Below are 16524 nucleotides of genomic sequence, written 5' to 3'. Positions count from 1 at the left end.
ATGCGAGTGCGTATATTATAATCTGATCTGGATATTTTAAGCACGTTTTTGACGAAGAACAAGGTGCATGGCGTATCTCATTAAAGGTCAAGTCCACCTCAGAAAAATGTCGATTTGAATGAATAGAGAAAAATCGGACAAGCACAACGCTGAAAATTTCATCAAAATCGGATGTAAAATAAGAAAGTTATGACATTTCAAAATTTTGCTTATTTTTAACAAAATAGTTATATGAACGAGCCAGTTACATCCAAATGAGAGAGTTGGTGATGTCACTCACTCACTATTTCTTTTGTTTTTTATTGTTTGAATAATACAATATTCCAATTTTTACGAATTTGACGACTAGGACCTCCTTGCCTGAAGCACAAAGTGTTAAAATACTGAAATTCCACGTGTTCAGGGAGGAATGAAACTTCATTTCACATGACAATGACGAGAAAATAAAAATATTTCGTATTTTATATAACAAAATACAAAAGAAATAGTGAATGAGTGATGTCATTAGTTCCCTCATTTGCATACCGACCGAGATGTGCATATAACTGTTTTGTGAAATAAAGCGAAACTTTAAAATGTCATAACTTTCTTATTTTACATCCGATTTTGATGAAATTTTCAGTGTTATGCTTGTTGAAATTTTCTCTTTTTATTCAAATCAAGTTTTTGTTGGGGTGGACTTGTTCTTTAAACATGCGTGCGTGTGAATTAGATTTCAACCTAAAAATCTTAATACTTTTTTTTCATAATTGATATTTAGACCATAAAACGGACATTTTACAGAACATTAAAAAAAATCAATTTGTAAATTAAAAAAAGTAATTAAAGCTCGAAGTCCGAGCTAAAATATATCTTGTAGATTGACTTCAAAAACTTGATTTTAAGCTCTATCATCCTATGAGCAAGATCGGAGAGGCAATGCGAGCGCGAAGCGCCAGTGAAAATTTTATACTGTATAGTGACATGATAGATTAAAACCTTATCTTATTCACTCGTCTTCCCCCTCTTATATAAAAAAATCATCTCTTTCCCCTTTCTTTCTTTCTTTCTTTTTTTAAAGAATATTTCTTTCCCCTCTTCTTTTTTTAATGCTCTGCCAATTATAGGTGCGGGGGGGGGGGGGCGCTCGCCCCCTGTACCTCCTTAACGATAATAATTAGGCCTAACCTTTTTCATCTATGGAAATAATAATCTCTACAAATTACTAATCTTTCTGTACTCTTCCCAAAGTATTGATTTTATGCAGTATAGGAACGAAAAGTTGTTTAAACTTCCTCAGAAATATTTCATAAGTTATTTCACACATGCCACTTAAATAGATTATCTTTTGAGGGTAAATCTTGTTGAAAATTTGAAACTAAATTATCGAATTCTGTTATGTAAAATAAACTGTATGCATCTTTTAATATACGACATGGCAATGGAAAAATAGAGCATAGGCCTAACAATGTCTGTTTTCTATGCACATATTATTCAATATATATCTTTTATGTAGGCAATAGTCTAAAGTTATTTTAGTCAATTTTTTACTGAAGTTGAAATTTTAACTATTTCTAAATTGAAGAGATAAGTTTTCTGTTTTGAGGGCCTACTCATCCTATCTAGACTTCGAATCATAATAATATTGTGTCACCAACATTTTTTTGCAATCGAGGGCAAGCATAAGGTATAGGCCTATTTTATCAATTATATGTGAGCTGTATGCAAATAAGACTTTTTTTGTTAATGCTATTCGCATTTTTTTTGGGGGGGGAATATTAACCATTTCAATAAATATCTCAATCGAACTTCGTCAACATAATTTATCTTCGTATTTTGCCCTTTTGAAAGGACCATTCTAAGATCGCTAAAATTTACGCACGCGCAAACGCTCGTAACGTACGTCGCGTCGACACACGCAGATTTTCCTACACCGAATAAAAAAAAATATACTTTTTTAATTTGTTCGTCTAGATGAAAGAGTCATGGATAAGTCCCTAGATGACATAATCCGGGAAAGGAAAACATCTAAAACTTCTACCTTTCAGACCCGTTTGGGGAGGTAAGATATTGTTCTTCGCGACGCCAGGTACACGGCTCACATAGGATGTCATGTCCTTCACTGACTAACGCAATTCTTATACACACATGACCAATTAGTCTTTCACAATTCTGTGATACAGATGCGCAAATTTCACAGGAGCTAAATCCCTGGAACCGCACATTAGTCGTGCGTAGTATATCGCATTAGTTTGAGTGGTCACTGGCTGCACTCAGGCTCAGCTGTATCTGTCCACGTCCGTTGATGTACAAATCACCAGCATCTGGTTGTTGTGTATATTTGGGTTCAGGCAGTGCAGTGCAGTAGGGGGTCAAGCGCTACTAAACAGTTAATTTTGGTAGGCCTAGTGTGCTTTTTATTTTAGACAAGTCAAGGCCGGTGGCGGTGTCAATCCAATTCCAACTCTGTCTCTGGCTCTGCAAAAACAGTGCAATTTTTGTGCCCAACTGGCAATGCACTTGTCTAGACAGCTGGTAGCCTTCTGTTTCGAGGAGTTTTCTAACATTATTTTTTTTTTAATTTCTCCTCGTACACGGACGGCTGGCTATCGTGCAGCCATCACTCAGCTCCGACTTGCAATGCAAAATCCCCCCGTCAAAATCCCCCCGTCGGGGCTCTTCAATTTTTGTCTTTAATGAATAAAAATTTTGAAAATTAAAGCGACTAAAATGCAAATTAATATTCCCTCTTGGTATTAATTGCCAAAAAACAGAAAAGTCAAGTTAAAAGAAACAAAAACAGTGACTTGCCTCGCCCTCGGCTGTCACGTAACTTCACTTCCCCGTTTCATGCGATCTTTAATACATAAACATATGGTCATTGAGTCCCCTGTACAGATCGCGCTAGAACTTTGGTCTCTGTCTTTGGTGAGTGAAACCAACTGAGTTCAGCTGAACACCAACATAACAGAGACCGAAGCTTTTGGTCTAGCACTTGTCATGTTCATGTGCAAAAATATTTTTGTGAGAGCATGGAGATTGTGCGATACCTAGCCATGAGGCTCCCACAGTAAGAATAATTCACTCTCCACGGAGCTGAGTCAGGGATTGCATCCCATTCATGTGTGTGTATACCCAGTTGTTGTGTGTCCGGACAATCAATTTTAGAAAGTCATTTGGAAAAAATTACAAGCAAAGTTTAATCAATTTTTACTATAAAATGTTAGGAAATATTATAGAGAACAAAATAGAAGACGATTACAACTATTGAATTCATATTTTTAGTGTAATCCAAAGACAAAAAAGAAAGCTTCAAAAATTAAAGTGTCCGGACACCGGACCCCCCATCCTACTGCAAAAAAAAACCCTGAAATTTTCGCCACAGAGATTTCTAATCTCCTAAAAGATCTAGCCCTAAATCATGTAAATGAGATACAATTTCATTTCTGGCATTTCTACAATATTGATTTCATTTTTAAACAAGATTCATAAAAAAGAAGAAAAATATGAAAAATGGGAAAAAAGAACAAAAAGCTTGGCGAAAAACAGAAAACAAGATGGCGACGTAAACATCACAGCAATTTTTCCCAGTCTTTTCATATATTTTTCTTGTTTTTTAATGAATTCTTGTTTAAAAATGAAATCAATATTGTGGAAATGTCGAAAATGAAGTTGTATCCCATTTACATGATTTAGGGCTAAACCTTAATAGAAGGAAAGTATAAATCTCGGGGGCAAAAATTTCAGTTTTTTTTGCGGTGCACGCACATGAATTCTTAAAATTCATCATATTCGCGTAGAGAAATTACTTCTACTAAACAACAAACCTGCGGATAGCTGCTGATCCTCGAATACCGGGGGAAGAACAACTAAGAAGAAGAAGAATGGGACGCAATCCCTGGCTCGGTGGAGAGTATTAAGCACATAGTGAATGACTTTTACTCTCTAGGATCCTCCTTGCTAGTGATACCTGGGATTTAGCTACTTAAAAAGACTGATATTGGAATTACAGCTTTACTTATTAAGCTTATTGTATTCTTTCATAATTATATCCTGATGTACTAGGCCTAATACTAACTAACGTTAGGCCGAGATCTAACCACGGTTGAGTTGACGTTTTCTAACGTAAGACTAACTGTAAGTTAAATCTGACACTAAATCAAGATTCAAGTTCATGACAAAGATTTTTTATATTAAATCCAATGACTGTTATATTTTAATCTTGAACTTGAAGTCTAATGACAAAGTCATGTGGGTGTTATGTTTTTTTGGTTTTTACAGACCTGTTTCAATCAGATCTTGATTATTTATGTCTGGGACCAAAGTTTAACGTCATCATAAAGACGTGACCAGGGCTTGAACCTTCATCAATTTGTAAAGGCCTGGTCACACCGCCCGAGCGTTGTTGGAGCGACCGGTCGTGGAGCGGAGAGAAAAAATCATCACCGCCCGCTACTGTTCACCATTTTTGATTTCGATTGTTTTTTTTGTTTTAGATTTTTGTTTTCAAGTTTTTCCCCAATTTTGTGAGCGAAATTCGGCCCTCTTTCCCTACCGCTCCAACAATGCTCGGGCGGTGTGACCATGCCTTAACTTCGCCATGCAGCTTATACAAGTGCATACTACCAAGTTACCAGTTAGAATTATCTTTACATTGGACTTACATGTAGACATAGCCATAGAGCTAATATAGTCTATTCATAGATCTACTAATGAATACATGTACATGTAGACCTAGGTCTGTTTTGAGAAAAGCATTTAAAACCTTCGATATCCATCATGTTCATCCACTTGTGTGTGCATGATTAGCAAAACTTTTATTAAGCATTGCTCCAATAGGCCTACTGCCAAATAACATTTTTGCATGGTATGGTACCATCTGTTACGGTGTTACACTGTTAATGTTAGGAGATTAAAGATAAAAAGGCACAAGAATCATATAAAAAAATATAATTTTTTTACATTTTCCACCCTGAAATTAAAATTGGACGAACTTTGCAATTGCTGTGGTGTAGTATCCCCTAAATAGAAATCACACACAGAACAAAGTGCCTGTGACGTAATATACAGGAATTATACCGAGGTTTTATTATACCAAGGTTTTTTTTTTACCTGACTGCTAAGAAAGCATGAATGCCTGTGAGCAAGCAACCAGGGGACCAAGGGCTTAAGGTCCTCTCTGAGGGACCTGGTAATGAGGATAAAGGCCTTACCAAAGGGCATAAATTATATAATTTCACAATTCTACACAATCCATCCATTGAAATATGAGAAGCAGATAAGCTTCAAGATTTACCTGTATGCCTTTACATCCAAGTAAATCCAAGCAAGTTATTATTATGAATTCAATTTTCACAAAGGAACCAAAACCAAGCCAAAAACCAAAAGGAAAATCTGGTTATATTTGATTCCTTGCTTGACCATGCAAGCTAGGATATTTTCATAGACAGTAAGCTTGCATATACTCCCTAAAAGCCTCCATTATTGATCGTTCAACATATATGTAGAGGGTAGCTTACATTCTTTGATCTAAGTCTGATAGTATAAATTGCTGCAAAATTAATGCAAGTCCTTTTTTTTTACCATGCAGGGGGAGAGGTAGAGGGGGAGGAGGTATAAGCAGGGGTGGGAGAGCACCTCAAGCGAACCCCAGGGGCCAGAACAGAGGGAGGGGTAGAGGCAGTTGGCAAAAACAACAATTCCAGGAAAAACCGCCAGTGATCGTTGATGCAAGACAGAAGCTGATCCAGAAAGCCCACCAAGGTGATGCCCGGGACCGACTTGCCAAGAAAGCAAGGCAGACCGATGCAAGGGAGAAGCTGACATCGAAGAAGAGGAATGCAGATGGACAGGTGGTGGGGCAACCAAGGAGTAGTGGAGGACAACTAGGGAGTGGTGGGGGCCAACCGAGGGCTAGTGGGGAGCAACTACCATCTCCTAGTGCCTCTCAGAGCAGACCCCTTGCCAGAACAGTGCCAAATGTAAGAGAAACAGAATATTAATGGAAAACATTTTATTCATGCAGATCACATTGAAGGCAATTTTACCAGCTTTCATGAATGTTATTGCTAGATAGAGAATCTTTCACATTTTCATTGCAGGAACATTCATTTTGATGATTTGTTTTCGATTTATAATTCAATGATCGAATTACTGTCCTTCGTGTATGAAGTTATTTGATGTCCAGTCACATATTCTTTTTATAGTAAACGTCACATTATTACCTGAATAATGCACTCCCTTTGGACTCTGCCATAAGCCTGAATACAGTATCCTACTATTAAGAGCAAAATTAGATTAAGATTGACATTATTTTCTTGGTTGAAAGCTTGTCTTGTAGAAAATCAGCTACTTGTAAAGTCTATTATACATGTAGGTAGTGCAGATGATAATGTGCATGTGTGTCAGGTAATAAGCTGGTTCATATTTCCCTTTATGCAACAATAATTGATTTGTCAGTTTTGCCATTAGCATGGCCTTTTTTTTTACAATGAATTAAAGAAGATCTGAGTTTTTTCGGGCCGCAAGGTCAGAGGTCAATATACATCATACATGTATGTTAGATTTAGAACTGCTCGCAGGCATGAATTTATTATTTTTTTCTATTGGCAGTTGGGTTCAACCTTTACTGTGCGTAACCCTGCAAGAGTGCAGAACAAGACGCAGATCACCATCCGGAACCCACCTCAGAAGGAATCCCCATCGCCTATTTCCATGGCATCCTCTCACCATGGTAACTCCACTCGTCAGAGCAGCAATCCCTTACTGGCTGGTAGCAGTACTCTCAGAGTCACCAAGGCTGTCCCTCAACCTCAAAAGGTAAGTCACCGGTCACTGTCGACTTCTGGGGGGCGTTTCATCAATATTTTCGTCCGACAAGTTGTCAGATCTGAGATCTTTCCTGGATTCTGATTGGTTAAGAAGCACTGTTACTGTAGTAACTGTCGGATAAAACAGGACTTGTCAGATAAAACGTCTGACAAGTCCTTTCATGAAACGCTCCCCAGAAGTTGATATCTCTGTATGGGTCATGCACAGTCTACCAAGGAATTCTTTGCAAAGTTTGGCATACCTCTCATAGTGCGACATTCTTGATAAGGATTGTTTTGCCGAATTGATTCACTTCATCATTGTTTTTCAGAAATGAAATTCCCAAAGCAAAAATGTGTAATCAACACATCTTCTTGATAATAAATAGATCGGTAAACACTCTCTCAGGTTTTTCCATGATTAGAAGCAACACTTAATAAGCTTTTGTTTGATGTCCTACAGTCATGACATTAGTCAGTGGGGGGGGGGGGAGAAGTGGGCAAGTGAGATCTCTTTAAGGGGTTGTTGCAGGAAAGCATTTGCAATCAGTTTCAAATTCTGCTCCAAATTATAAATTGATAGATAAATGGTACGGGTAAGTAGAGCTATTTGATTTGTCCTGTTCGTTACAAGAAGCACATCAGCAATCGAGTGTAAATTTTCAGTTAATTGCCAGAGTTATAATTAATTTTTTGAACCCAAATTGACTTGCAGTTGAGTGCAAGTTTCTTGCACAACCTCATATAGAGATTCTTGATCTTAATATTACAGCATTTAATGAAGCTTGTCAGCACTGGTGTAATGCCATTCTCTTTACAGTGAGAGACAATTGCTTCTCAAGCAAGCAATACCAAGGATTAGACAGAGTTAAAACAGTTTCTTGCATTTCTACCCTGGTTTTATAAAGAATGAGCTATCTCACCTATGTAGGATGTTTGATAAAGCTGAACAATCTTAAGTTGCATACAACTTCAGAAATGACAGGAGCATTCTTCTAGGGTTGACAAATCAGATATCCCATCAATCTCATTATCTGGAGTAAACCTTGACATAAGATTTTTGGAGATTAAAATACGCATTCGAATGTAAAGAATTTTTATTAGTCATAATGTAAGTTCAAAGGAAATTCATTTCATGTTTTAACCCTATCTAGGCCGGGGGGGGGGGCCTCGGAGGCCCCTCCTCAACAAATTGCGCAATATTTTTGCCGTGCAAATTTTTCTGACCGCGCCGCTTGCTGACTTTTTACTTTCAAGTCTTGCTCGACTTTTGAGACCAATTTTGCATCACCCAGGTACGTGGTTCCGAAATTACGCAACATTATGTAGGTGCATGTCAGACCGAAAATTGCTCAAAAATGTAATTTCGCATACAAAGTCAATGCAAATTGTGTTTTCAGCCAAAATTCATAAATGTATGATTATTTTTAGTTTTGCTGGTCTAAATGTATTTATTTTATGCTTTTTATGATCACAGAAGAGTCCCCAACAAATTTCATTGAAAAAAACAATGAAAAACAAAAGGTAAAAAAACATAGAAATACATAAGAGATTGCAAAAAACAATAAAATACATAAGAAAATAATTTGATATCGCAATTTTCTTCATGTACAATTGTTAGGAACACCACAACAAATTTCTATACCCAAATTTAGTACATTTGGAGCTTTATTTAGGGAGTTAGAGGAAAAAGTATGATTTCGCATACTAATTACGCATAAATTAGCATAATCACTTTAAAGTGATTCACATGAAATAAATTACTATACAATCTTGTAGATTATGTCCCAGGCAACCCGCGTGCCAATTTTCGGCGCAATCGCGCGGTCGACGGCCGAGATCTTAGGGGGGGGGGGGCCTGGGAGGCCCCCCTCGGCCATATGAACTCCCAAAATACCCCGGCCTAGATAGGGTTAAAGGAACAAGTTTGTAGCATTTTGTTTAGCAAGATAACATGTTAGATTAAGTGAAACTGAAATGCCCCCTGAATATATTTATGTATTGTAATCATTATTTTTGTGTATTATAGGTGCAGAGACCACCAGTAGTTGACTATCCACACTTTGATGATGACTTATTAAGTACTCCGCAACCAAATCCCCCTAAGGTACAGCGACGCACACCAGAAAGTGTTATGGCACAGAATAGAGCCTGGGTAAGTTTCATCATCAGTTAGCAAGTATTATAAGTTCTTTCAATGTTACCAGTCTCACATGCATGACATAAACAGTTGTTCAATCTTTTGGCTATTCCAGAAATGTGTAGGTACTACCCCCCCTCCTCCCCTAGGGAAGGTTGATAGTGATTTGACTCTGCCTTGTAATTCATAAGAAAATAATTATACTTGCTTATATAGCGCTAATTTGTCAGAAGTCTCTAAGCGCTTTAGAGTATATGCGGCATAATTACTCTGGCTTTAGCAGTGCAGCTTTGACGCGCGCTGTGTTTCAAGGAATAAATTTCTGCCTGGTACCCATTTACCTCACCTGGGTTGAGTGCAGCACATAATGGATTAATTTCTTGCTGAAGGGAATTACGCCATGGTTGGGATTCAAACCCACGACCCTCTTTTTCAAAGTCCGGAGACTAATCCATTGGGCCACAACGCTCCACTGGGCCAGTGTAAAATATGCACAATATCTTCTCTGATTGTCATGGCTCAAGTACTTTATGAAGGGAAGTGAAAATGGTGAAAAATGGGGTTCAGATGAAAGGGAAGGGGTGATTATTCAATTGAAAGTGCCCCTCTGATTTCGATATCGAAAAGTTCTATTTGGGTTGAAATTTTCTTTTTTGTGAGCATGTGAAAATCATGAGGGTTTAGGGTTTTTTACACTTGCATTTTAATGGCATGGTCGAGATTTCAAAACCCATCATGGCAATCAGATCCATTGCATTACATTTATCCTTACATTTATCCTTACATTTATCTACATGTAAGGTATACACAAGTGAGTGATCAAGCCAGCTTTTTAGATGGGCCCACCATTGTGCAGAAACGATATAGACCATGCATCTGACCCAGCTGGATCTGTCACTGGTATACATATACACAAATGTATACAAACTTGTATGATTTTCTCTGCATTTTTAAGTCTGAATGCTATGTTATCAATTATTTCTTGTGTTCCAGGCTTCAGGACTCTCAGCCAGACTGCATGCCCATACTCATACCCCGCCCCCAGGAACAAGACTCATTATCTCCAACCTGCAGATCAGTGTTACCGTGGACGATATCAAGGTACTTTGATAAGGCTGCACAACTATGTGATGATGTCAGTGCACGGTGTAAGGCTTGCATTTTAGGTGGTGATGGCAATTGCCGTGGGTGCACACTGCCTTGCTACCCTCTGAACACCCCTATTATTGACACTGGTTGTAATGCGACAATTTAGAAAATTGCCTTTCTCTCCTGACGAGCTGCTCTGCAGTAAACCTTTATTTTCACGATGTTGCAAAATTATTTTGATGTACTGCGATAGTATAAACAAAGTGATATTCCATAACAGGTTTTCTCGTTATATACCACCTTCAAACAAAGTCAAAATATTTTCAATATTTTTGCTCCGAGCACTTTGTAAAAATATCAATATTACTTGGTAGATAGTAGATAAACAATGTGCCAGTGCCACGTAGAGCACTATATCATTTAACTTCTGAATACAGTGAATACAGAGGCAATTAGCGAAATTTTATTGTAACTAAACTCAACTCTGCATTTAGAGCTAGAACAGCAGAGTAGCCAGGCCATAGTAGTGGATACACTGGACCATTTTTATTATGGCTCCAAATTTAAAGTTGCATGTAGTTGTCAAAGATTGCTGACTGGGTCTGTAATTCAGAATTAATTTTATCGCTTAGTGCAACAGCTATTTTTATATACCGGTAATTTGAATTGAATTCAATCGAAATGGGCCAGATGAGCATGCTATTCAAAGGTTGTTCAATATGGCCAGCTCTGCCATGTCATGAATATCAATGAAGTATGGTGACGGTAGCATGATTATTGAGCAATATTCTGTGATACTAATGCTGATTTGTAAATTGTTTCAAGTTGAATTTATTTGTTTATGTATTTGATTAAGATGGGTAGCACTGATATGTGATTAACCTCGTACACTGTGCAACAGTGCATTTTGGATAATTTGTGTGTACCGGTATTGATGTTGCACTTCAGTCTCCCTTATGGCCTTTGGTTGTGTACAAGCTTTAAGTGTTTCAAAATCTCATTATAACTGTTTTATAAAAATTACAATGAGAGTGTTTCACAAAACTCGATATTACTGATTTATAAAAATTATGAGAGTGTTTCACAAAGCTCAATATTACTGATTTATAAAAATTATAATGAGAGTTAATGTTGATCAAATGATACCTCATTCATTAATGAATCATGCATTACTCATTTTTTTCTCTTTATTATGGTCTTCCTGTTTTATCTTAAATTTAAGGAATTATTCGGAGCCATTGGCGAATTGACCAAGACTAGGATGGTGAGACCAGGTTTGGCAGAGGTAATCTACGTCAGCAGGACTGATGCCCTTCAGGCAATAAGCACTTATCACAACCGGGAGCTTGACGGGAAGCCCATGCTCTGTAAACTGGACACAAGCACCATTCCTGAGGCATCCGGGAACAGGACTATGCCGAATTCACTCAGTGACAGATTCAAGTGAGTGGTTTCATCATCAGTTGTCTGGCCATTTCTTCACTTTGTAATGATTCTACCTTTGTCTTTTGATATGATAGTCGCCTCACCTGCGACTGACTGGAATACTTCCCAGGAAGTGGAGGATGTGCAAACATTGTGTGAGGGAATGACTGATTGAATCCAATGGCCGGGTTAATAATATATCTCTAAAGCGCTTAGACACATTGTTTTGATGTATTAAGCGCTATATAAAAGCGGAATATTATTATTATATTCTTCGAAGGTCGGATGTCATGTTTGAGCAGTAGACTACTCAGTGGAAGTGCCATTCAGAAGTATCATATTTGCCTTTCACTATGAGGCTCTTTTGACAAGACCCTCTGGCTACCGGTATATTTTCAGTTGCAACATTTGGAAGGAGTTCATTGGCAAAATAGCAACAAAAATGAATAATAGCGTCTAAAATATTTGAATAATTTTAGTTTTGTTTCTTCATAATTTTGAATAGTATTTGTGATATTCAAATCACTCTAGAACCTTTTCATGGCCCTCTCCACATTGTCAGCTTTATATTACTCTATGACATATGTATATCATTATCATGTGAAAATAACTCCCCCGTACCACTGATCGACAATACTACTTTTCCCATTGTCAATACTTGTTTGAATGGAAAAAAGAGAATCTGTTGATGTCAGGTAGTTGTTATCTTTGTATTTGTTTCATACCCTGCCATCAGTTTCTGGGTCAGGTCTAAAACCATTCACAGAGCGCTGAGACCTATCAGGCATCTGAGTCATCTGACAGGATAGATCTCTTATATGCAAAATGTTTGCATACATGAAATTCGTGGCTCTAGGATTAGCACATTTATCTAGGGGTCACTTGATATGTATGTACATTTGGCTTCCTCAGACCATTTACTGATATGAAAGTTTTTGATCATTGATTGATCTACAACTTCTTTTCCCCTTCTCTTTCAGGACCATGAGACCAGAGAACAATCCAAAGCTACCCTTTGAAACCATGCTAAAAGGAGGTGTACCTTCAGGCATAGATCCAGGAGTTGTCCAGAAAGCCCTCTTCAAGAAAGGAGCAGCTCCATCAGCTCAGAAACCAGTGGTTTTCACAGTGAAAATATGACTTCAAACCCTCATATTTCGGTTATTTCACAAACATTGAGTCAGTTGTTTCTATCCCCCTTGTTCTTATGCCTGTTTTGTACGTTTAATTTTATGAAAATAATATTGATATGAGAAGGAGATTGCATATTCGGACTCTATGATCAAACGCTGGACAGATGTGATTGATGATGGCTTTGCTGTTTATTGATCAGAAACATACAGAGTTTGATGTTTCTCTGACTCAGTAATTAGAATGCTGTATCTTCAATTTTGTGAAGTTTTGAAAAGATAGGAAAGGTGACATTCCCCCCATTTTTCTCCCTTTAGATGGATGATAGTCTGGATTTCCATTTCCCATGTAGGAAACCTAATTGATAATAATTGGATGTATGTTCATTCATTTCATTTCATCTTATTTTCCACAAATCAATCAAAATACAAAAAAAACATATAACTCATTCCGAAATAGTATGCATAATTGCAATATATATGCAGATTCAAAGTGGATTGATGTTGTCAGATCCTACGAGATCAGTGTACTTGGAATGCCTCAAACTATCTAGTTAAATATCTGATTTTGAATGTTCATTTCCTTCACTAGAATAACGTTTAAAATTGATGTAGTATAATTGTGTATCTATGATGTTTTCCTTTTTCAGAGAAACGTGTTTTAGAAACCACCTGACTAATTTTATGATTTGTTTTCTTTGAGAATGTAGCATTAGCACTGTAAATCAGTATGCTGTGTTACAAGTTCATGCAATAAACAATTAAGAGTTGGAAACTAGAAAGAGTAAAAGACATCAAATATTGTATCATTGTTTTGCAAATAAAGTTATCTATGCCAAATCGAATCTCTGGACCATGTCACTGTGATAAAAGTGTAAAATACTGGAATAATGAATGAATGGCTGCAATAGATAGTGATGTATGGGAATTGTGTGGCTAGACCGTAGTCATGATCATAGGGTAAATTGTCACTTTTCTATGCCCATGTAGATTACTCTCTGTGGTCTCAACCCAGGTGGTCTCACCCCATTTTTGTCTGCAACCAGTTTGTCTACCACCTGTTTGGTCTTCTAGCAATTGCCACATATTCCTATTTCCATATAGGCTATACCCATTTTGTTTATAATTCACATGGTCTAACATCAGTTGGTGTGACACCACTATGTCTAACACCACTAAGTAGAACACCATTAGTCTATGTGATTAGATAAACTGTTCATGAACAGAACTTTCATTTTACAAAGTCTGAATAAGTAAGATGAGGTGGAAATTAGACTATCTGAGTTTTAGAGTAAGTAATTGAAGTTAGCCAAAATTAGTGTTAGACCAATTGATGGTTAGACCAAGTTGAAATTGACCAAATTTGTGGTTTTTAGACAATCTCAGAAGTAAACAATTGCTTGTACAGCAAGTGGATATACCTATCAACATACTTTTAAAAAGTTCTCTTCCATCATTGAATTGGTTTTGTTCTATTTTGGATGCATTGATTCTATTTCAAAAGTTATGCTGATTTTTACATCTGAAACTTGCAATCAATTCCATAAAATAACCTTTTTGTATGTCCAAACCCCCTTTTTTCTCAAGTTTTACTTCACTTCATAAACTGACCAAGTTCTGGTCCTTTGAGAGCATTACAGACTGTCAACAGAACCGGAAATTAGGGACAGAAAACGTCATGAAGGTCTCACATATAGGGGGTCGGACGTACATTAAGTTCCTTAATCAATCATAAATGGTGTGATTGATTACAAAGAAGCTCCATGCCCTGTTCCTTTTGTATGTACATTTTTTTATCAGTTGCATGATATGAATGATATTTTTCTAAAATGTTTGTACGACTAACATGTATACTGTATATGATTTTTTGAAATAAATTTGATTGGGTTAGTGACGGTTTAAAAGGTAGATTAGGCAGAGGGTGGGGTGTGTTTGGAAGGTGTTAAGTTTCATGAATATGACCAACAATTGAAATTTTTATGTCTGGCTAGAGACCCATGATGAATTGTGTAATATTCTAGGAACCATAATTACCATTGAGACAATATACCCAATATTTTTCATATTCAGTGAGAAAAACGTGTTGAGAACGATTTGCATGTATTTGGTATTTGTGCCAGAATGTTTGAGTTCTCATCTAACACATACACTGTATAATTATGTATACTATATTCCTGTATACATGTTGTAGATTGACATGGGTTGTAGGATACTGCAAGAAAGAAAGCTTCAAATAATGTATGTAGAAGAGTTGTTACTGTTTATGTGATTGTACATAGGTAATATACAATGAGACATATTCATGGTATTCTCTAGCAAATAGAAATTGAAGTACATGTGTCTAAACGTCTTGGATGTTTATTTTTACGTACATGTATTCTTGAGCTTTTCTTCAGGATGTTATATGTTGAAAATATTTATCTATGTATGTTTTTTCTGTGTACATTGAATGTTGAAAATAACCATATCAGCTGAAGTTCTTTTTCATAATAAAAACTTAGTTGAGCTTTGTCAAGAAAAGAAGAAGAAAAAAAGCACAATCTCAATTGAATTTCATATTTTACCTTTTTTTCATCCATAGGAATGGTTGATATCAACTTCAGTGTTGAAAGCTGGTGGTGGTTTTGGGATGATTTTACACTAGCCAAAGCACCAAACTTGAAGTAAAGCAGGTGCTTGGGACAGACACAACTTGTTACTTCTTTGGTGTACATAATGAATTTTGACTCTGGAGAGATATATGTTAGGCAGTCAGATACATGGTCCTAAGTTCTAACACAACACTAACACCCATGCTAGCACCAAACTTTAAATCAACACATGCATTTTATGTTAAGAGAGTTTCTGAATAGTTTAATGAAGATAATATGGCACTCCATCTTAAATCCACCAATTATTGTATGATACTTTAATAGAGTTTGTTGGTATTTTTTTTATCTCAAAGCAAAGAATGGTTATTCTGAAGCAAATTTGTGGAACTTTGTGCAAAATGTTATCTCCTGGCACAAATATGACTAATAGTAGCTTCTCTGAAAATATTTAGGCTTGCATTTACCGTTGGTGGTCAAATATGGGAAGTATGTACAGATCTTTTTTTATTAAAATAAATTGAATGTCTCCTTGTGAATTGGAAACAAAATGATAAGGCTGTTAAGTTGTTTTTTGTTTATTTGTTACATTGAACTCTCTTTTGTGGGTTTTCGACATTATGCTTCCTGTATTTGACAGAGTGTCTTATTGCATCACTAAGGGTGGAAAGTGAAAGTATAGGACCTTCCCTGAGAGCAATTAAAATGCCAACACCATCAAATCTCGCACATATGGAAAGTTACCACACTCCATCTTGTTGGTTTTTACGATTTTTGGTTCTGTCCAATGGTTCGCAGCAAAGAACATGGTAATTTGACCCAAGTATATCTTGCATATGCACATTTCTATGCAAAATTCTGTGACGGTTGGCTGGTTTATTTTAGCTTTTTAGTTTCATTGTTTATCAGATCTATTCTTAACCGATAGAATAACATACTCCGTCAAATACAGGAAAGGTTACTATGCTAAAAATTTCATAAAGTCGCATCCTGGTATGGGTCAAATAGTTATGCTACTGCGTATTAATGAGAGTGCATGTTCAATATGCAAATGTTTTCATTTCATGAAATAAACCCCCTTCCTGTTCTGGAGTTTATTTCATAAAGACTAACAATATTGATGATAACTACCATGGACACTTGATTTTGCTTGAGTGGCTGCCGAGTCCTACTACCATGGGAGTTGCTGTAATGGCAAACTTACCATATTGTATGTCCTTAATGGAACGAACGACTATAGAACATGATGGGTTGGGGTGGGAGTTAGAGAAGGAAAAAAAATGAGTGATCAAAGAAAAAATGGCCAGGAGTGCACCAGTTATTTTTCAAATGTGGTTTGGCAATATAGAATTTTCATCAAGAAA

General features: G+C 36.7%; 1 protein-coding gene across 1 annotated transcript; it reads left to right on the top strand.

Annotated features, from left to right (window-relative positions):
* The first annotated feature begins 1870 nt into the window (after positions 1 to 1870).
* On the top strand, positions 1871 to 15711 carry LOC121422301 (polymerase delta-interacting protein 3-like). Its single transcript, XM_041617245.1, has 7 exons — positions 1871 to 2041; positions 5570 to 5960; positions 6592 to 6798; positions 8818 to 8943; positions 9922 to 10029; positions 11240 to 11460; positions 12423 to 15711. Exons 1-7 carry the CDS (start codon positions 1965 to 1967, stop codon positions 12580 to 12582), a joined length of 1290 nt encoding a protein of 429 aa, XP_041473179.1. The 5' UTR covers positions 1871 to 1964; the 3' UTR covers positions 12583 to 15711.
* Positions 15712 to 16524: the final 813 nt, after the last annotated feature.

Source organism: Lytechinus variegatus, chromosome 10 (genome assembly GCF_018143015.1).
Source record: "Lytechinus variegatus isolate NC3 chromosome 10, Lvar_3.0, whole genome shotgun sequence".
Classification (NCBI taxonomy): domain Eukaryota; kingdom Metazoa; phylum Echinodermata; class Echinoidea; order Temnopleuroida; family Toxopneustidae; genus Lytechinus; species Lytechinus variegatus.
Note: the sequence above shows the minus strand (reverse complement) of the source record. Positions and strands in the feature narration are given on the sequence as shown.

What these genes read in the sequence shown, in the direction of transcription:
- LOC121422301 (XM_041617245.1), top strand. Translation starts at nt 1,965, where the DNA reads ATGGATAAGTCCCTAGATGACATAATCCGGGAAAGGAAAACATCTAAA. An exon ending in TTTCAGACCCGTTTGGGGAG is followed by an intron (nt 2,042 to 5,569) that starts GTAAGATATTGT and finishes TTTACCATGCAG; the next exon opens with GGGGAGAGGTAGAGGGGGAG. An exon ending in TCACTCAGTGACAGATTCAA is followed by an intron (nt 11,461 to 12,422) that starts GTGAGTGGTTTC and finishes CTTCTCTTTCAG; the next exon opens with GACCATGAGACCAGAGAACA.